The sequence below is a fragment of the Megalops cyprinoides genome, chromosome 7 (assembly GCF_013368585.1).
Source record: "Megalops cyprinoides isolate fMegCyp1 chromosome 7, fMegCyp1.pri, whole genome shotgun sequence".
Lineage (NCBI taxonomy): Eukaryota > Metazoa > Chordata > Actinopteri > Elopiformes > Megalopidae > Megalops > Megalops cyprinoides.
The window spans coordinates 33,372,179-33,395,494 of NC_050589.1; the positions used below are offsets into that span (position 1 = coordinate 33,372,179).

Genomic DNA, 23,316 nt, shown 5'->3' on the forward strand with positions numbered 1-23,316 from the left:
AATTTGTTCTTTATTTGATTCTTGCACTGTTCCCCATTCTTATAATGTGCTCTTTGGCACAGGGAGTATTTGTCACCAGAGTCACCTTGGAAATGGGTTTTTATTGCTTTCCGTTAAACAAATACAGGCCTCCTCAGGGATGCCATGTCCGTAAACTCATTACATCGCAGTCTCTGGGTGCCTTGTAACAGGAAAATATTAAATCCCCCTTCAATAACGACGTATTAAGAAATGTCAGTTATTATTAAAGGTAGCCAGCCTAGCAATATCCAGCTTCTGGGAACGAGGCATCCAGTTGATGTCTTTCTTGCCACTTTTACGTCCACTCACTAAATGTACAGGATATCTCTCCCACGCATCATCCTACTATCTCTTTTCAGTGAGAAACACTGCCCTGCTCAAACACAACCTAGACATGTATCATTATGATTAGCACTTTAAAATCGTGAGTAATGAATGCTTTTTGTCAATTAATTCATCAACCCCTGTGGAAAAGTCACACATGCAGAGGTGGCCAACAATGAAATCATTCAGTGTCCACGCAGCCTATCCAAAGTAGATGCACCCAAAATAAACATATTAATTATTCATCGGTTTAGCCATTTATTTGTGTGTTGATTTGCAGTCTGTGCTGTTTGGTTGGCCTGGTGGTGTGAAACGTTCTAAACTCAGCTCAGAACCGAAGGCTCTGAGATTATTTTTAGGGCAGAGGGCGCTGTTATGAGGTGGAGGGCTTTGAGAGGCTTCACACTTATTTCCTTTTTTTGTCAGTCATCTGAAGGGAAGCGTTTTCGGGTGCTGTCAATAGAGGAAGTGAAAATGGCCTGCTTGGCAGTCAGGTCAGTCGAGGCCCGCAAGCTTCCTTTTCTGAGCCGAAGCCTCTCAAGAGGCTCCTGTTCTTTCAAACGAGCGAGGGGTGAGCAAACACCGGAGGGAACCAAACCAAACCTTTCTGTAAAGACTCGAGTTGTCTTTCTTGACATGAAACAGGAAGGATGTCTCTCGATAGGAAGTCATGCTCTAAAGAAGCTGAACATGACACATATAGTACGGGAGGATTGAGGAACAAGCAGCATGCACTGCAAGAAAGTGTGCTGTTACTCAGCTCAAAGCCAAAATAAGTACACTGTCTGGTGTTCTTGAATTATTGTTAAACTACCAGTAATGCTGCATGCATGATAACCAATGCACTTTAATTGTGACAGTTTAGCTGATAATTAGAGGGCAGGACACAGCCAGCATAATGAATGATTACACAGAGATTTTAATTAATCAGCCAACAGAGAGACATGGGCTATTACATTTCTGGCTGCCTGGGCTCCTACAGGATTTTAGAGGAACCTTTCAATCAGCAATTGATTTAACCCTGGAACACCAGATGAGGCAACTTCATGTCTAATGAATGACTTCAATCAACCAATTAAAAACAGAGACATAATGGAATCCAGCCTACATCCCTCAAGTCCTGGCATTGTCTATCAATGATTTAACAACACACCAGCAGATGTAGTCACACACTTGTGATAAAGTTCAGTTTACAGTGGTCTCCTAAAGCCCTGAAGATTCCTGAAGAGATCTTTATGGTTTCTTCCTCCACCGCTGTCAAGCAAGGGCATGGGGTGTGAACCTTGTAGACAACAGTCATTCAACATCTACATCAAAATACGATTCAATGCATTACAATTCCACAATCTCCTACAATTAATCAAGCACAAAAGCCCACTCAAAATGCAAAAAAACGCCCTCTTATGTCCTGCTGAATGGTCTACATCTTAAATTAAGACTTCTGTTCATCATGACAGTTTAGACAGATGAAGGTCATTGAAAAATAAGTAAAAGATGAATCAGCTTTAAGTAAGGTGTAAGAACAGGTAATATACTGCAAATTTTCAAAATCTGCACTAATATTAGGTTCTGTACATGTCTCATATCACAGACTGATATAAACACTGGCTCCCAATCACAAATGTGAGCTCTACTGCTACTGGAGAAAACACAAAGGCTCAAAACCAGCCAACACCCACAGAGGTAGACAGACAGACAGACGGACAAACAGACAGTCTCTCGGCCAATTGTGGGCTGGCTTAAGACAGGCATGGCCAAATTGGGGGTAGCCCTGTCTGACGAACCGGCAAACCGTCAGATGTTCACCACAAGCTCAGTCTGTCATGAACCAGTGAAGCGGGAATGGCCAGACCGTGCAGCATCAAACGCAGACTGTCCATATGCTCGCGAGGGGCTTCTTTTTGTTCGCTTGGACCCGCTGTGAAATCGGCCCGACTGGTTCGGCATTCTGCTGTCAATTTCTCCCGATGCATTACAATTTAATGTAATTAGGAAGCCCCCTAAAGTAGTTCCGGCAGAAAATGTGCTACTGCTGAAAACGGATGATAGATACCTCCGGACGAGATAAAAACTCTGTTTGACTACTTCTGGCCTTTTATGCGGAGTGCAGCCGTTTGGCTTAGCACCACATGCAGTGACCGTCACTGCTGAGATAAAGAAAGAAGAAGATGGATCGTCTCTTTTTAACCCACGCAAACCCTTAAACACAACAGGCAAATCCTCTGTGCTACCAGTGGATTGAGTGACCTCAGTAAAGTGCTGTGCTAATCTCGTTGTTCGGAAGACTGGTGCATTTTCCACCTCCGGGTGTGCAACTGGAGTAGCCTATGAAACGATTCTTGGTGACCCTTGACCTTCCATTTAATGACCAATTAAGCCTACAGGTAGTAAACCATACCATAAAGCTGACCTTTGACAGCCTTCAATTTTGCCTCAGCGCGCAACCCTGCCTTAATGACTGTAAACAAGTCTATAGTTAGACCGTGACAAATTAGCGGACCGCCTATGCCTGTCCTCACAATTTGAGTGCAGTGTCGTTCAACTAAGCCTTGTCAATGAAGAATTCTGACTAATGATGGAGGCAAGGGGTCCAAACCTATATCACTGAGTTTCATTCATCTCAGTAAACCACGGGCAAGCTAGCAGGGGGTGAACATGATTAGACATGCTAGACCCAGATCAAACTGAATTATTTAAACGCACATATAGAAACCTTCATCCAAGGATCTGTTTTCTTGGGCAGCACTGATCTCATGAAAAATGAATAAATTCCAATAGCAACTGGTACTCTACATCAATGTTACACACAAGATGACATTTATGCTGGAAGCTTTGAACATGCGTTTCACCCAGTATTTTTCATTTGCAGATTGTGTTCATTAGCTTGTTTTCAATCAAAGTAGTACTTAATGTCTCACATATTGCTCTTTCAATATGTTGGCAGCATACCCATCTGTATGTTACAATAGATTGAACTCGGCCTAACAGATGTTTTTAAGCACTCCTAAGGAGAGGAAATATTTAGGATTATCTTTTCCTTTTGCAATGGCCTGGAGGGGTGCATAAGATCACAAATGTCTAATTCCTACTTTTTTTTTCCTACATTCTTATGTACTTAAATGATAAATTGAATTTAAGACGTAGATTCATAAATAAGATTTTTTTCTAGATTCTGTTCACAATTGCATTCTGCTTGCATCACATCCTGCCGCGATTCCTGGCTAAAAACACAAAATGACAAAACCCGAGTAATGACGGAATGGGAAGCAACCTCCTTGACCGGCCGGCCGAGAAATAAAAAAATCCCACGTTCAAGATGTCACCATGATGGAGACTACTGATGTTGTAAAATGACAGTGAAAAGCAAGCTCTTGTGAAAATCTGGAAACCACAGTGGCTACATGGACTCTGCATGCGTACTGCCAGAGTCCTAACTCCTGACATGAAAGGGCCGCTCTGATTGAATTGCGAGTTGCTTACATAACTGCTCGCTGTGGTAAGTAGCTAAAGGGTTTAGCCCATGTCAGTTAACGAGATTAATACAGGCTTGATCTACTCCCAGTCATTTGATCAGGCGCATAGTAATGGCGGAGCTTAGGTCAGTCTGAAACCTGTAGATCAAGAGCGACGACTCGATCCCTAGACCTCCAGTGAAACAGGCATTTTAAACAGCTGCAGCATAGAGCCAGCATCATCAGAAACAGCTGAGGTGTTCCTCTTTTGTTTCTGGGCTTTCTGTAAACTGTCCAACCTGCCTTTGTTTGCACTGTGTACATGTGTACGGCCCCTGCTTGTTAAGCAATTCGCAAATGTGACGCTTCAACTGGCTCTGAGGCTGAGAAAAGGGGGAAGTGGAGGAATTTTAGTGTACTTTTAAAACCCCTCAGCTCGTCACGTGACCGCGGGCAGTCAGATGTTTGGAGCTTACAGACTCAGCAGGGGAAGGGGGGGGGGGGGGGTGTAATCTGAAAAAGCAGAACTGAGGAGATGGGAGAGGTGGGGGGGTGGAGAAGGATTGCAATGGTTGCGCTAGTGAATGTTATCAGCATTGCACTGAAGTCCCTGCTCTCTCACGGGTCTCTTTGTCCAGGAAGGCCATGTCAACTCTCAGCCCCGCGCTGCTTTGCACAGAAATAGAATCCTTTTGTTGTCGGAGGCGGCGGCTGGAAGTCGAAATCTCCTCTCTCCCGAGCATAGCTTCTTCTGTCAACTTGGTGACCTCAATTCCATCTCCGCGCTGCTGGATCTGAAATTCCACCTGGTGCCGAAATGTCCTCTTACAAAATCAGTTTGCCGACGTTGCCAAGCGTGAATGGCAACTTGAAATGCAATTGATTTGTTTAGCTTTCTTCCATTGGAGGAAAAAATATATAGAACCAATGGGTGATTCATGCTATAAAAAGCTTGACATTTATGGCGGCATTAAGGCCCTGATTCAATCTATGTGTGGTGTTTAATTCAATCTTTAATGTCTTCCATGACACTACATTTCCAAAATATGGAAAAACGTTGTGTGAAAATGATGCAAAACAAACAACAGCTGCTGAAAGCTAAGGACAAAGCACATTGTGGTTAGACTGAACAGAGACTTCAGTCTGCAGCTATAAGCAAAACACAGACAATCTGCCACATAAACAGCAGCAAACACACTTATATGCGATTACCTTGAAAGACCCACATTTGAGCAGTTCAAAAAGAATTATAATAATTATAGCCTGATTATAGGTTCTGCTAAGGGTCAGGGTTTTCTGTAGGGCTATGATTATTCGGCCCAGTGTAGACCTGTACACATTGCCAGCTGTCACGGGCTCCTGAGGAAAGAGAGTGGGCGACAGAGCAGTGGAGAGCTGGGGAGCCGGTCGTATGAGCGACAGCCACAACCCCAGGTGAACACCGCCCCAGCCAATGCTCAGCATCTCCCTTTCTTCACGCTTGAGGTTTCTGGAAGTTTCTCAGAATCAAAAGCTGCTGTGAAATTAAAGCCACTCCAGGACTGCGGGTCTTGACCCCTGAGATCACGGGGTCAAAACGGCAACAAACGCGTCCGTGTGATTCAGCTCAATGCCAGCGAGCCGCTGCCTGTATTAAGCTCCTCAAAATTATGAGAGAAGAAAGTTTGGGGCTAATGCTAACCATGTGAAACTTCGAGATTAAATATCTCACAGCAAAAGTCATGTTACAATGGTATTGTGATTTTATAACTCGTAATCTCCTTTATAACCCTCAGAAGAAAATGCTTATGGGACAAGTGGAAAAGTCACAAATAGGACAGGTCTAGCTAAGACACCTTTTGTTTGACCTAAAATGTGCAACTGCATTTGACTTGGACATGTATAGTCATAATGCACACAAGAATCTAAAAAAGGGATCTTCTTGTATTACATATGAAACTCCCCAAGAGCAGCCACAAACTTAGCCAAGCTTCCTCTGAATGTCAGAATGCTGACATGCTACATACTTAGACTGCATGAGGAAACAAACAAAAAATGCTTCATTAAAAGGTGTCTGGTAGCGCCCCAGCTCCATGATTCGGTCAAAGACCTTCCACCATAAAACGCGATGCCTTTCCCAGAGAAGTTACAACTGCCTTTCCCACTCTCTTATTGTGACTCTTCCAGGAAAGCATTATGTAACAGGAAAACAAATTGCTCGTTAACGCACTAACAAACGGAGCCTTTCCAGCTCACGCGAAGTTGTTTACCAATAGGTACTTTATCACTCGGTGCTAAGGGTCCGAGCAGAAGGCGAAGGTGAACCTTTTGCTGGAGGGGGTGCAGCCACAAAGCATCACAGTTCTTTTTTGACACTGAAAGTAAGTCCTGGGAGAGGTGTCAACCTGATCAGTTTGCATTCCCCGAGAGAACGTGAACCCAATGAATCAAGAGGCGCACTAATTTTCAAGCAACTTCCCAGCATCTCAGAAAACAAACCGGAAAACATAAAGAGCAGAACCCTGCTGCTGATGGCGTTTTACTGGCTGACAGGGTTTGAGTCGGCTGAGAGTGGGGGCTGCTGGGAGAGGGAGCCGTTTTGACTGCGTGGCGTGAAATTGAATAAAGACCAGGCCTTTGTGGCCGGGTCCAGCCAGGCAAGACAAAAGGGCCCAATAGCGCTACAGTGAGCCTGAATGCCAGGGACCCCCGCGAATCGCTTCCCTGACTGGCGCTCTCACACCGGGGAGGGGAGAGGGCTCTTTATTCATAGGCCCCTGCAGAATCCTTCCGGGCCCTTCCAATTCTCCCTAGAGGCTCTCTTTCCCCACCGGCCAGCACCGGACACAACAATGTCCTCTTTTAATCCCACCCTTGTCCTCCACTTCCGCTCCAAATTGAAAGTTCACGGGTGTTTGAGCACTCCATGGGGGGAGCCAGCAGAAATCTTGGGAGACGCCCTCCTCAAACGCGACGTGGTGAAAACGAGGGGATGACTGGCGTCTTCGCTTGTGGTGGCTCAGAGAGACGGAGCTAAGTCCAGAATTGAGGAGTCTCAGTTTAAAAAAGAATTAAAAACTTAGAGAAATAAATGCACTAACAGATTACACAACCCTGCAGCCCTAACTCAATCATGACAACTCAATCATCGGAGTTCCTTCAAATTATATGTTGATGTGGTTAGGCAGTAGCCTGATAGACTGACATGCCCTTCATTTCAGCGTTGTAAACCTTGGGCTTCCTCCAGGACTGTATGAACTGTGGTTTATGCTGTGCTCCCTGCTTTATGCTGATGCATTTTTTTCATGCTCCACGCTGTAATGATGCATGTTAAAATTACGCTACATGCAATTTCAGGGGGGGGTGGGCAGCTGTTTCATCTCGCATTTTGGTTAAGCGTCCAGCATTTTACAAGTATGACTTTGTGATCATCTAATACATGATTACAGTTGGATTTATAAATAGCGCTTTTACAGCTGTTCTGAACAACCTGTAATCCAACTGCTTTTTAAAGACAAGACGACCCACTCTTTTGCCCCCCTTTCAACTGCAACTGGTAACCCGCATAATTACATAACCCCCCCCCCCCCCCCCCCCCACACACACACACACAAACACACACAGACACACACAGACACACCCCCTTCATTGCACTTCCCTGAGATCCTTTTACAAGTTCAACAGATAAAGCCCCTTCAGAGACTCCTCCGTACTGAGGGATTCTGATCTGAGCTGCCGTGTGGCATGGGAGATAACATCTTGAGACGGAACTGAAGAGCCATCTGGAACTCATTTGGGAAATCTGTCCGCAGCGGACGGATCACGGATGGGAGACTGATCGAGGGAATTGGGGGGGGGGGTAACGCGGCGTGAAGGCCGACAGCCCTTATCATTCAGACGCGACTGCACTGCCATCTAATATGCCCGCGCATCTGCGAGCCCGAAAAACAGCGTTTTCCACAAAACACTCACGTTGACAGGAGATTTAAATTGCCCCCAGCGGCCGCTGAGACTTATAGGTTAATTACTAAATGCAATTAACGTTCAGTGAGTGTCAACAAGAGAGTAATTACATGACAATGTTTATTTCCCTCTGCTTGAGTGAAAAACTGCATATTTCAATGTACAAATATCCAATGAGGAAGGTAACATTTATGCATGATCATTTGGATGGATCGATTCACAAACTGATTTTGCTTTTATTTCTCAGCCGCAGGGTACATATATGACACAAAAGGCCATCACATCCTTTGGCTCAGCTCAGTGCTTGAGGAAAGAATGCAGCCCAAGAGCTAGCCCTATCGGTAACAATATATATTTAATGAGAGATTGCTTGATAGCTTGCCCGGGTTTGGACGACTGACAACACACTCACAGGGTAACGCCGTGAGAAAACGGTACAGATTACCAAAATAACAAACCCCATCGACTGAACCTTAACTGCTCATATGGCAAAGTTGTGAATATTATTCCTGGCAGTAATACAAACTGTCTGATGTTTCTTTAAGCTTAAATTTTGCTATGTTAAATCACACTGTATTTTATTTTAGCAGCAAAAGGGAATGTACACAGAATTTTTTCTCCAGTGGAGCCATCCTTATAGTCATAACAGAAAATGCCTCCATAGCTGACATTTAATAGAATCAAAGACGACTATACTGATGCACTTTGCATCTAACACTGGCAAACATGTAGGAGGACACCAAGGGCTCTGTTCAACCTCTGTTGAAACCACAGAGCAGTTCCTCCTTAAGTAAGAACTGTTTGGTAGCCATTTACATCAATGACAAAAGTAACCCTAGCTTAAATTTGTTGTTGGAATTTAAGGGCAAACCACTTTATGCTTGGATTGAATTGGGGCCTGCAGCTTTGAAACTTGCACCATTGTTTGCAGAAATTATAGAAAGACAAGCCATACATAATTAACAGTGAAACTGCTTCTTACATGATAGCCGCAGAGAGGAAAGCTGACATTATTTTCTCTATGCGCAATTTTAATGTAACGTTATAACAAATCCAGCAATTTCTCACGTGTACTCAAAATTTGTCTGACTGCTTCCTGGTCAATGAATTAATCCCCACACTCTGGGGTCTTCTTCAGGTTCCTGACATCCTGACATTAGATGATTATGGACACACAGCAGTACGTATCGGCAACCAAAGTCTTGTTCAGTAACAGCTTTGAACAGTCAAGACTGGACATGGACATGCCAGAGCAATCTGAGTCAAATGACACCATCAATGTTTATTTCACAAGTCAAAGAAAAGGCCAGCGATGAATTATCTGTACCCTGAGGGTGTGGGAGACACTATTCCTGACAAGCATTTGCAGCATGTTTGAAAACAGTGTGGTAGGCTTGGGGGTATTTCCGATGAAGATGCTTACAAACGTCGGCTGCAGGAGCATTTCCCCAAATACATAAATCAGTAATCTGCATCTCCAGTGAATCCCCCTTTCTTAGATGGATTACCTAAAAATTATTGTTAAACAGATTTAAACAATGAAACTAATCAGCAAGGAGTAAAAGCCATTTCAACAGGTAGAAATGCATTCAGAAGTTTCAGTGCTGCACTGTGTTGCAATATCCTTCAGTCTGTAGCTTGTTACCCCATTAACAGAAGAGCATATTGTGTTATAAAGAAATGTGAACCAGCGATGGGGGAGTGAGGCTTCAAGAATTTTGATGCAGCTACTGTATGTGCAATAGGTGACACACTCTTTTGACACAATCATAGTGTTCTGCTATTGCCAACAAAGTCTTTTGGCTGGTCAATGTGAGTCAGTGACTGAGAACACATGATAGCTCCATCCATTGTGGTGTTTGTGAAGCCTCAACTTCCCTTATTTAACAGTCTGAAATAGTCTTAAAGAAATGATATAGAAAGCTGTATTCTGAATTCTGGACATTTGACACCAAAAGCACTGTGAGTCATGGAAACAAACACATTATGCTTAAGTGAGCAGGGTATTGCTCCTATTTTGCATCTTCTTCTGGGAGTCAGGTCAAAAGCACACAAATGGGTGACTTCAGTGAAAGACCTGGCCACTAGAACATGAGCCACTTCCAACAGGAACTACAAGGAAGCTGGAGAATATGACCTTTCATTTCACAGGACGTGGGTCCTTTTGATATGGGAAAACATGGCCGCATTTAAAAAACCTCATGACATTGAAAAGACTTACTTACAATGCTGGAAAAACACATGTTTGATACTATTTCATCACTGGAAAATAGCAGTTTGAGCATGTGGTAAATGTCCTGCCAGTGAAAAACAGAGACAGCCCCTGACATTTGCACCAACTGTGCGAGTGAGTAACTCTTCTCTCATTTGTGATGCTAATACAGTGTAATTCACAACATGGAATAATACTTGATGCAAGCGGTGATGTGTGTCATGTTGGCAGTTTCCACAGGTTATTCCCAAAATTTGAGTGCTTTTCATCCACATCAAATATGATCATTCCTGTTACATTCACTTCAAGCTGAATTTCAACCACGAAAGTAAATCGATTATTTTACTTTAAGAGCATAAAAGCGGAAACACATTCAGTTGCCACCTCATGAAGTGATGTATGAGTCTTTGTAAATCCACTTAATAAGATAATGGATTCCAAGAGCTCCCACAGCTTGTGTTAAAGATGGATTCTGAAAACTGAGTACTGCATGTCCTGAGAGGAGCTGCCTTTGTCTTTCGCTCAAAGACACAACTGAGCTCAAACTAGAACAGAAACACAGCCAGTGTTCAGCAGATTATCAAAACAAGCCTGTGAACATAATGGCGTGTGGGCAGCTGGACTGCTGTAATCCCTGCTAAGAATCCCACTTCAGTTGCCTCAGGCTCTCCCCGCCGCTCTCCCGGCCACGGCACAGGTGTTTCTCTCAGACAGGTGGTTTCCATATGTCTCTGCGCGCCAGCGCGGCCCCTTGGCTCGGCGGAGCGAGGCGCCGGAGCACACGCGCCGGCGACGCCGGTCAAGCGGGTCACGGTAAAGGTGTGGTCCAGACCCCGCCTCTGAGGCACAGCGCCGACGCTCAGACCAGTCTTGGCAAAGGCGAGTGTATGGGGCTGCAGTGAGGTTTGGACCAGGCGTATGGCAGCAGTTAGAGGAGCATTTTCCACACTTCATTCTGGAGAAACAGGTGTCTTTCTCCAGAGTTTTTTATCATTTCTGTTTACCATTAATCTGAAGTACAGCTTTATAAACAAGCGTTGGAACACTTCCTATTAATCCCCATTCTTGATGCCACAATTAATAGTCTGGAAGTGAAAAGACATAACTGCTCATTATACAGCGTGTTACAGCGATTTTAACATTAAAATACAGAAGGAAAGACGTACAAGAGTATCAGATTGCCGTAACAAAGCAACAAATTACCCTCGAAGCACTTGCTGTAGTGTGAATGGGTGTGTATGCGTGGACGTGTGTGTCTGTGAATGTGATTGTTTCTGAGTGTGTGTATGTATGTATGTCTGTGTGATGATAAAAACATTTGGTCCGCGGGTGCCAATGAAATTTCATGCCATTTCCATCATGAGGGGGCACCAGACATCCCCCGCTAGAAGCCAGACACACAAAGCCCCGGTGCTTGAAGAGTTCGAGGTCACGTATTTCCATGGTGCATCATCCATTTGTAAAGGATGACAGAGATCAAAGCCCAGCAGCCCACCAGGGCCGGCGCTGTTCTAGGACCGGCATGTTCCGTCCAGCCTCTTCGGTCCCATTGTCTCAGATGCAGAACAGCTCATTAATCTTTCACATTACAAAGAAAAACTCTTTATGGAGTGGAAATAGCTCATAAATGAGCCGCAAACAGCGATAATGACTGCTAATCACATGTGTGCCATTAATTGTCATGGGAATCAGGTACAGAAATGCTTTTCTTGACCCCATGAAAGGAAGCACTTGGTTGTTCATTTCTGCTCACTGGCTTAAAAAGCATTTGGTGTAACTGGCCAGATGCATTGTACACTGTACATACCAAGAGACTGCCATTACCCCAGCCTAGTTAAACACACAATCCTCGTAAAAGGCTAAAAGCGGCCCAACATCTCGCACAGCCAGCTCCATCTGTGCCAGTTTGCATCATGTGCCAGGGTGCAGCGCGAGCACGTCTTGAAAAATAGAACAAAGGTAAGGCCGTCTTTGTTTTGTGACAGCACCCCATGTAGCAATCGCTGCCGCGTAGCTCTGCACACATAGGCAAAACAGGAAACAAGTTACCTTCTAATCAAGGGTGCTGCTGGCGCTGAGGTTGAACATTCTGCCCTGAAATCTAACCTTGAGTCAGCCATTGCCACTTGTCACTGCACACCCCATCCCCCATCCATTAAACACACACACGCATTTATGTACATTATACATATACCTTGATAGATAGTTAGATAGATAGGCACAAACATCCAGAAATACACACATGCACACACAGAAGGACCAGGGAGACTACAGCAAGCCTCTAATTTTAAGCAACCACAAAACTCCAAGTCACCTTCTGCTGCAGTCTCAGAGGCGGGATTTAATTTATTGACCGGAAACAGAAGGAGGTGGTGGTTTCCCATAACACATGCGCTGACATACGGGCATGTGTTGTGACATACGGTGACTTGACAATGGCCTAACAGTTCTCTGTGCCTGTTTGCAATAAATCCTACCTATACAAGGCATGCTGATCAATTTCAATTACACCGGGTTGGTCTGACAGCTGCCCTTCATGTCAGCACACTGTTCCAAGGGTAAGAACCAGATCATACATGAAAACCTATACACATAGGTTTGCGAAGAATCTAGGCAGACTGGCCATATAGTGCTGAAAAAGGGTAAAGCAATATGTCTAGACTTACAATCCAGCTGTGGTCAGCTCAAAGCATCCCTTTAAATCAAGCCTTCCCACCAACAAAGACAACAACCACCACTTCACAGACCAAGTCGATGGACTTGATAGCATCTCTTGAAAAGCCTAAAGAGGGAGGAGCAAGGTTATATTACAGGGTCAAATCTTTGACTGTGCGAAAAAGGTTATCCCTTTATCTTCATTTTCTGAACTCAAGCTTCAGTTTACCCAACTGAATGCTCAGCCTGCCATTCATTCTTCGTTGTGCATGCGTGCAGGCCGAAGGGTCTAACACAACACTTAAAATGACCAAATTATAGGGACTTTGTCTGTGGGCAGCATTTGGCTTGCCACAGTGTGGTAGTTACAAAAGAAGGGTTGGAATACTATCAAAGGCACGGATGGGACCGGGAAGAGCAACACCCAGTTATCTGTTGCTCTTTGTGTATCTAGCGAGGGGGAATTTTTAAACCACAAAGCTCATATTCTGCTTCACAAAGCTAATTCCTCACCCCCTCCTCGGAATCCACGCCCTCTGGAGGAACGTGTCTTAGGGTGGGGTTCTTCCACAGTCCTCCTGCCATAGAACCACACACAAACCCATGCATCTGGATTTATTTGATAATCCCAACAAATGTCTTGCAGCATTTAAATCTGTGACCACAGCGACCATTCCCACCCGGAAACAATGGAAGCTCTTTTGGTTCTAGCTGCCATACAGGCCAAAGGGTTAATGTCCAAACATGTCCACTGAACTCTATGGGCCTGTGTGTCTCCTAAACATCCAGCCAAACAGTCCTGCGTGTTGTCTAGCTCTGGAATGTACGGCTAATATTCTGCTCAATTCAAAAGCCACAAGGCAGCTCAGGGCTGCAGCGTGATAGAACAGTGAGGAAATATGAAATTTAAATACAGGGTTAATAACACTGTTCCTGATGTAGAAATAAGACGTCCAGCTCAAGAGATGATCATCTGAACATCCTCTTCACTCATTGATATCAAGTCACTCTTCCTGTTAACCTTCAGATTATCAAGATTTTTAACTTTTGTTAAGCATCCAGTGACCGGCTCAAGTGACACCTCCTGCCAATAATTCCCTTTCAATGTGCATGGAAACCTAATTTTTGCTGTTCTGTGTAAAAATGGCCACACAACACAACAAGATTTCATATACAACAAACTGCAGTCAAACATGTTTCGTTATTCCCAAGCAAAGACCAAAGGGGTAAAAACCTAGTGGATTTATTGTTCTGCACAATAAATAGCCACTAAATTCGTGGGAGCAAAATCATCTTGTGCAGGTTATACTATTTTACTCAGTTTGGTTGTCACTCTGATTTGGTTATTTTTCTCAAGCGTGTATTTGCTCTGGGATTTGCATTATTAGGTCACCATTGCAGCAAAAATCATTGCGAAAAGAATGAATAAACAATGGTGGGTAGTGGGCATTAGGTCATGTCTTCGCAGGCAATGCTGAGAGGGTGCAACAGCAGAGCTCTGTTGTTTCAAAGTGATATGAGAGGCTAGTCTGGAAATGACACCATCCCTTCAACATTTAATGAGTTCCCAGAACAGGTCACCAAAAACACGACTGCCTTCTTGACTTTTCTGCGCGCTCGCCAAAGAAATCTTCGATTAGCCTGTTTGCAACTAATTCCTGGAGAGATATGATGAGAGTGCCATTTTTATTTCGTTGATTAGATGTTGTTAGATCGATTCCAGATGTGTCATATCTTTCAAACTGAACTTTTTTTTTTTTCCCCAAAAATCCAACCGTGCCAGAAATCAAGCATAGGTCAAGTGACGCAAATTCATTTTACATTAATGGAACTGCATCATTTCCAAAGAGCGCTCCCACACATTCATGCACTGAGACATCAGTTTCTTTGCTGTTGTTCTGCACAGTTCAGCATCTCTGCAGAAACCACTTGCCAGAAGTTGCTCACTGATCCTTCCAAAAAGCCCAGCATTCCTGTGCATCGCTGCCAGTTCCCCTTTCACACTTCCATCTCCCCAAACAGCTTAAAGGAATTCCGCTGCTCTTTCACTACACGCCGTTTCCCCGGCTCACTTTCCTACTTTTGCCCACTTTTTCCACCCACACAAACAGCTCTTCTTCTTGTACCCATGAAGGGAGGTATTGTCAGTTCTAATCTCCTGCAGAGCTACGTTTGTGCCGGAGTGCTAATTAAGGTGGCACATTGAACTGCCTGCATATAAAATTTAGGAGATCATTACACTGTCATTGGCTTATGTTCTAAACAAACGGGGCTTTCCCCTAAATGTTACTGAGAACAATCTAAAACTTAAACTGTGGATTAGCAGAAAGAAAAACGATAAAACAAAATTGTATCACTGATTGTTATCTCCCCAATGTGTAATCCACAACACCTCAGATTATCTGATTCAGATGATTTGTGGCTCCACCTTAAGTATGGAGCTCTCAGATTTGACGCTGTCAATACTGTGCAGGTGATGAACACAGTGTTTAAGGGAAAACTAGCAGGGGAGATGGATCATGAGAGACTAAATACAGCACCCTGGTTCATCCGCACAAAGGACCGCTAATTGCTTACAGGGACAGGCCCACAGTGACAGCCCTTTGCGCATCCAACTCATGGGGTGGGAGCCCCTCCCCCGGTATCAAATTACCAAAACCATCTTAACCCAGACACTGGAACACATCAGTCAAGCACAGCAGGATGCTTCTCTCAGCAATATGCTTTTAATTTCACATATCTCCCAGGTAGTGTGAATTAAAATGTTAATTACCCACTAAAGTGAATTGAAGTGTATGAAAAATGGGTACGTAAAACATCCCAAAAGTTCTTTGTCTAGGTCTGCTTCCTTGTACATTTTTGCCTGTCTTTTTAAAACTTCATGAACGTGTACCACTGCCACGACACTTTATGGCATAGGGTTTAATCCAGGGTGGAAAGAACAAGGATTCAGGCCAAGGTATTGTGTGGCATTGCTATCTGGACGCTGCTTCTCTTCCAAAATTGCAGACCATTTCATAATCTGTTGTTGTGAAAGTGTGCATCCTGTTAAACCACTGGGATGACCACCTAAAGGGTATAATTTAAGACTGGTGCACTGGGACAAAGTTTGATTTCTTCTCCTGCAAGCTAACTCAAACACATTGGCACCAGGTTTGCCTGTCTTTTTTTTTTTTTTTGGTGCAGGCCTGTATACATTCCACTTTGCTACAATGTGCTGCCCATATGAGGAACATCCCGAAACACAACAAACAGAGGGAAGGCTTAGAGGACGAAGGCCAAGGTGTTCCTCTCCTAACCCCCCCCCCCGCCAGCTGCTCCATGAGCCACACAAATAAACTTGTGTAATTAGCACGTTACTACAGCAGACAAAGCAAACTGAGTTATCCTTATCAGAATTTTGAGTTAACCCAATCACCAAATAGTAACCTACAGTGAATTAAGTCAATTTTTACATATGACCATATGCTGAGACAGAAGGTTCAGATTATATAAACAAACAATCAAACAAAAATGCTTCAACCCTAAACATCTTGAAATGTAATATAGTAGCCATAGCTTCAGAAATGAAACCAAAAGTATTTTCTATTTACCATATGTGGTACTTTAAATCCCTTGCACGTGCAAATCTACAAAGAGTTTTAACAATACACACTGGCACAGATTAACACTTCTGACACAAGCACTATGGAGCCATTATACTGTCGGTTATGGTGTCCTATCCCTTGAGATTCAGCACAAATTGTCTCATCTGAGACAACCACTATGGAGAGTGACCAGTTGACAAATTAGCACCCAACCTACACAAATACATTTCCCCTCTTGGTAGGTAGTACAGGATTAATTTGGAACCGTTTCGCCTGAGTAATTGAATTAACCGTGACAGTACGCTGGTTCATTAGGCAGAAGGGGAATGACGCTTGGTATAGCCCCCCTTCTCCACAAAGACCCTGTAGGACATCTCTTCTGAACAGTGGAGGAAAAGCAGGGATATTAAAGAAACGGAGGAGAGGTCACACAGAGTTTAAACTGTTTTAGTGCAATTAGCCTCTTCGCCCAGGCTATTTATACCATCGACAATGAAACCGAACGCCACCTTCCCTGGCGAAGTTGCACCAATAAAATCAACAGGGAGACTCGCAGGAAACCCAACGCTGACTTCCCCTCCGACCATTCACTGAGCTGAGAAAGGGCCGGCTTCCTGTTATTTTTTCAGGGTCGGGGGGGGGCTAGGGGCTGTGCCTGAGGAACTTGGCCCAGCTGGCTTCTCAGGACGTAGGGATCAATCAACCTTTTCGACAGAGGTGGACCCTTTGCGGCTGACCCGTTCCTAGGAAACAGGGGGTACGTTTCCCTTGCTGTGATGGACACAGACATCAATACCTGTAGTGTAGCTGTCATTCTGCAGTGCCCCAGACTGAAAACAGGGAACTCTCTTCCCCCTTTAGGGGAAGGGGAGGCTGGTGACAGAAGCATTCATGGCTGCCAGCAGTGAATCATGGAGAGGACTCACTTTCCCTGGAGGTTAATTACACGCTGCAGTGTACGGCCAGAGACAGGTGGCACTTGTGCTGTTTCGGTCAGGGGGAAAAAAAAGATAGGAACTTGTGGAGGGGCATGCCAGATGTTTCCAATTGGTCAGAGTGGCAAACTATTTTCCAGGCCTCTGAAAGCCCTTCCTTGCATTTAATGGTGATTACAATGCTTTCGGCCCTTTCTGGAATCTCCAAGGGTAAATTGCCAGGCAAGGTTCATATTTCAGCTCAATGGAAGTGTGTGAGAGTGAAGAATGTTGTGTAGGTGTTTTTTGGAGTTAACATCCATATAGCTCACTGCCCAGTGAGGTTAGGTCTAGACAGCATTATTTGACAAATTCATTTAAAGGCTTCTCCCCCACTGGCAATACAGCCTATGCTTCTCTGTAATGGGTCACTGAATCCTGCAATCCCTCCAAATCTTGACTAACTGCCCCTGGGCACAATCAGACTCCCTCTCGCTTACATGGCCTTGAGTGATAACCTTAACGCTGCATCCCGCTCACAGAGCAGAACCATAACAGGACCAGCTTTATCAAGCCAAGCTACATTTTTATGGTCCTTATAAAAAATGTAAAAGCCTATGCAAACTATAGATCTACCTCCTATAATGCAACTTGGAATTATAATTTATTATTTCAAAAAAGAAAGCCAATTTTGTTAACATCACACACATTCCACATTTTATCTCTCTGAATACATCTGCCCAGCCATTCAAAGGGTGCATCGGGAAAAGTGAGATCCAATTTCACCTGTGTTTGATTGAGCCATTTTACAAGCCCTTCCATGTTTGTGTTGGCACAAGATAAGCAATTAAGGCACAGACACAACAATGGCGAGTCTGGGCCAGGAGAACACTGCTGCGCATGTAGCTTTGTTATAGCGGTTGCAGTTTTATTGATGCAGACACTGTAAAAAAAAAAGGCCGGGGTGCTGAGTGCTTCAAAATCCCAACAAATGAACCTCAAAAATCAATACAAGTCAAAAAGAGACCATCCATCAGCCTGGTGTGTTTTTCCCTGCCCTGAAAGGGGACATGTTTCCAAACCAGGACAAACAAAGAACAGACTCTTGATGAGTAGAAAAAAGCTGTCACGCTTAACAAGGATTGATTCAATTTGTCCAGACGCATCAATCCCACCCTGCCACCCCCCCCCCCCGCAAAAAAAAAAAAAAACACACACCTCTTCAATTCTCCATCTCCATCCATGGGGTGAAGACAGACGGAGTTATCTTTACCCAAACCATATGGCATCCCTCCTCGCCTCGAGCCAGACGCCTTATCTGCACCAAACGAGCCTTTTAATGACAGAGCTTTCACTGCTGGGAGCCACAGGGAGCAGAGCGGGATCCAGGGGACTGTTGCTAATCTGATTTTACGAATGTGAGCGCTTTGCCTACTGCCCGTCACACAGCGCAGACGTACTGACATCCACTGCAATGAACCGATGGCTGGGATTCTCCTTGTATGGGAAGCCTTGAAATGCAAACCATACTACAGGTATACACAGAGAGACTGGAAAAACAGGCTGAAAGCATATCTACAGCTTGCCACTCACATAAATTCAATTACCCTGAAAGAAGGCAACTAATGTATTAGCAAAACAGAGCACTTCGATCAGCATCTTTAAATAAACTTGTGAATTCACTGTGGTGCTGATGCGTTTACGACAGCACTGTGTGAGGGACTGACACATGCTCAGATGCAGCCCACGGTGTGCTGAGTATGCCACTATTCCTGCAACTTCTTTAGATATACATCTGTACTTCAGTCCATCAGTAAAACATCCTCTGTTAAGTGATGTAATGTAATGTAATCACTAATTGAATATATTAGTAAATACTTATTTGTCAGAATTTCCATATAATTAAGATTATAATGACCCATTGCTGCAATAAAAATGGCAGCTAGAATACAAAGAAAGGGAATGTGGATTCTTCAAAGCGTTGCCCTCTGGGCTGCTTCAGGAGGGAGAGTCTCACCCTGACCATGAGGGGAAAGGGTTAATTGGTGGGATGGGGCAGCTGCTTACTGCTGTTCCAGCTTCTCTCAACCACCCCCCCCACCACCACCACCACCACCAGGGAATGTGGATTAAATTAAAGGGATTCCGTATGATGTCATAGGGGAGGTGGTCAGGGAGCCCAGAAGACCCACCCACCAACCCAGAGTTCTCAGCCCCCAGCCTGAAGGCTGATCTGTAAACACCTTGTTATCAGCACCCTGTGGCTATTGTTTGTTTCCAGCAGCATGGCTTCTGATACCAGTCCCACCGCTGCGATGCGTTTCTACACATCTGCGTGAAAATGTCTTCGGAATCTGCCGAAGGACTTTTGAACGCGCAGCGAGAGTGCTGCCAAAATCTCATCCTCGACGCATTCCAATTTCATCTGTTAAGACATTTAAAGACTGCCCTGACAGCCTGACCTGATTTGCATCAGTCCCTCATTTCTGTGTTTGCAAAGACCTGGCCCGTAACCTTCCTTAATACGCTTTCACCTATGAACACTTCTTTCCCCACAGTGGGCCTATTCAATGCGCTTTTCACTTGCCTTCCTCCTTTCACCTCAGCCATATTGTCTCCAGGTGTGACCGTGCAAGTCTTCAGAGAATACAGACTTCCACTGAACCCTCTGAATGGGTGTGGCGTGTTTACTCACAGATAAGTCTATCCTGTTAGTCGGGATTCAGCATCACTTTATTCATTTTACATTCAGGGTCCAGCAGCCACTGGCGAAGGTTCCAGTGAAAAGGCCAATGTCAGCTCCTAACACAGGCAGGAGAGATGAGACAGCCCTCGCTGCATGCAAATACTCCCCTTGGGGGGGATGCCTGTGCATTACAAGATGGCTTATTTTGTTGACTTGCATATCAAATCAGCGTACTTTTGACCACCGGGCAACAGCATGTGTAACTGGTTAAGCCAGGGAGGCCCGGTAAACTAGGATATGATGCTGTGGACATCATCGACCTAACAATATAACAATAACAGCCACTTTAGCACGCAATTAAGATGCAGTTGACATGGAACAAAACACACTTGGAATTCAACAATGCCGGGACAACAGAGACTGGAGTCAAAGGAAAGGAAGACACAAAGGAGAGTGATGCAAGAGCCTTAAAATGATGGTACTGTATCTATGCCACCCACAGGCTGCGAGCAGATAAGATGAAGGCATCTGTTCTCAGTGATGCCTGCAGGCCATGGAGAAGAATGACTGTTTCTTATCAAGATTAAAAGCCCTCAAAGCAGCGAAACGCTACTCAGCATTTATTATAAGAACAAGCAATTAGCATAATTAAGTGGTCTGTTTAGACAAAAGGGGGGTTAGGATAACCCCGACATTAATGACACTGACACGGGGGGGTTGGGTGGACAGATAGATTTGATGCAGCAAATGGCTGAGTGTTTGAGAATGCAATCATTGCATAAAATCAGCACAATTACCCTGTGATCTGTTTTTAAGCGAGGAGCGGTATGTAAATTCTGAGACTTCATGTAGGTCCTACGTCATCGAAGCGCGAGCGTATCTATACAGAAGACTGATTGCACTGGCCGAGCTATTTCGGCATCACACTATTCAACCAACCGAAGTTGTGCACCAGCGTGTCCCTAACTCAGTAACAACACAGTATTTTGGTGCTTCTGGTGCGACAATGTTTGATAATTATAATTGGCTAAAGACAGACTGCAAGCAAGCAAGTCGTGTTTCGGCCAAAACAATTTCTCTTCTCCTAGAGCCTCCTCCAGCGCGCGGGCTGACACTTGATTTATGGTGGCATGGGAGAAGGGACCACAGCTACAATGTAGCCTGTCTGCTTCATTCATGACGGGTTCATACTCGATCCGTAAACTGCTCAATGGCTGAAAGCGTGAATCCAAATCAAGACATAAACCATAAATCCATAACAATCTGCAAAACGATTTCGACAGTATGTTCCGATCTCACCCACTCGGAGTTTTTTCTTTGGTTTAATATAACTTGTATTCCAACATTTCACAGGTTAGCTAGCTACACTAGCTAGTGTGTGCTTGCTTTACAGTTGTCATCATCGGACCAACACCAGGAATAACGAATGTGTACCTCTATTCCCTTTTAAAGTGTCTCCTGTAAGGTAGAACAGCCAGTTAAAATACAGGCTACGGAAAATGCTTGTAGTAACAGTAATCTATATAAGCTACGTGCTGCAAGTTAGCTAGTTTGCCAGAGCTGATGAACTTCACTTTGGCAGTGCGTGCAGCCTATGTTATTACGTAGAGTTGCAGTTTACGGTTTCTCACAACCTGTATGACATGGGAAGCGATGTTCGTTAAAAGAAAACAAGGGAACTGACACAAACTTACCGACTGAAGGAAAAGCAGTGTCCGCACGTAATCCCTCTCGGTGTTCAAAATCTCATTTAAAACGCAGAGCCTCAAACGGAGCTGGCGATCGGAATCCTTTGAGTTCTGTACACCGTTCTCTTGCTGCCCTTCCTCCTCCATGTTTACCTTCTCTATCCTTTAAATTTGGAACACAATCTCCACTGAATGAGCTACCTCGCGTGTTTCAAGAAATCCACGGTCTTAATCCATTCCGCTACGCCAGTGCATCTTCAAACACCCGACCAAGGATGCGCTGTTTGAGTCTTGGTCAGTTTCAGAGAAACTTCCCCAAAGTAAGAAAACAATGACGCCAAATTCAAAACATTCCCCTGGCTGTTCTTTCCACGTTTATGTAACTAAAAAGCAATGAACAGACCAGCAAAGAACAAGTGCAAGCGACTTGTATTGGGATATATTTTTTCGGACCAAAAAGCTCCTAAAGTTAATTAGTAAGTTTCTTTAAAGGTGGATTTAAAAAATGGCTCTTGAATGCATGTCCACCAGCAGTTCGATAAGTCGACAGCATAAAGCACCGTATGCGCAGAGAGTTCTGCAAGAGAAAACGCCAGGCTAAGCAACGGCACCGAGATCTTCAAAGTTGCCTCCTTTAGCCCCGTGTAGAGAGCAGTGAGGGTGTTAGACTGAAGACACAGAAGAGCTACAGTGCTGTAGGGACCGTCTATAAGTTGTCACCTTTTACACAAAGTCAAGTTGTGCAGTTGCAGCAGGCAGAATGCAATATATTTTCAGGTAAAAAATAACACGCATCGCTTTTCACCGTAGATCTGTTCATTTATCCATTTCATGAGATCCCACAGTCTGTTTAGTATCATTTTTGCTTCGCATTTGTGGCCGTTTAGAACTAGGCCAGAAGCATTGAGAACTGGTTGCTAAAAGTTCATTGTGGTGCGCTAATAATCACAATTCTGTGAGAAATTGCTTAACCAACCACAATATAAGTTAATTTTTCAGTTACTGTGTGATTTTTCATGAATGAAAAATCTTATTGACAGAAATACTCCCACTTCTCACCATATGCAATTTAATTGCGCGATAACCCCTAGCGCGAATTCCGTGTCAATGTGTAATTTATACCATTAAACCGAAAATAATACGCTTTATACATTATCACAAAAGAACAGTTAAAACAACAAAATATAACAAGAGAAAGGGAAATGTTACTAGTTCGTGAACATGTTACAACAGTAACCTGTATTTCTAAATAGCTTTGTTGGAGTCAAGTGTGTATGATCAAGAGGGAAAAGCTCGTTAACTTCGGTTAACAAACGTTATATCATTCACAGCAAAATTATTTGACATGCAATTTAATTTGCATCTGTGCGTGTGAAATACTTCAAAAAAAAAAAAAAATCGAAAAAGCCGTGCATTATCAGCCATTTGTCATGATGACACATTTCAATAAAAATTTAATTGCATCGTGTGGGCTACACAAAACAGATAAGAAGTGCTAGTCGTCCAATTTGCACTACCCTCTTCATTGCGAAAATATGAACAAGTATATGCGCTCCAAAAATCATTTTGCAAACATTCATAAATCATGAAAATGAATTTGACGAACTTCGCGACAGTTTATTTGAATAGCTACGAAGCTATGATTAAAGTTAGAAATATTAGAGAGCCCCAAGGCTGTTATTTCACTTAGAGTTTGCATAATTATGTCATCGTGTATTTCGCAGGGTGGATAAATAGTCTGAAAACTCGTGTTCAGAGAGAAAGCAGCACTCAGAAGAGGACATATCAGCCTTAATAACGTGTTAATTCATTTTTTTTATAATGTCAGTAGATAA

General features: G+C 43.9%; 1 protein-coding gene across 1 annotated transcript in view; it reads right to left on the reverse strand.

The window, feature by feature from the left end:
• LOC118780531 (phosphatidylinositol 3,4,5-trisphosphate-dependent Rac exchanger 1 protein-like) overlaps positions 1 to 22,118 on the reverse strand; it is a 99,738-nt gene extending 77,620 nt beyond the window's left edge. The window contains exon 1 of the mRNA XM_036533076.1: positions 21,488 to 22,118. Coding sequence (XP_036388969.1) covers positions 21,488 to 21,628 — 141 coding nt within the window. The 5' untranslated portion in view covers positions 21,629 to 22,118. The remainder of the gene's footprint in view (positions 1 to 21,487) is intronic.
• Between the last annotated feature and the right edge of the window lie 1,198 nt (positions 22,119 to 23,316).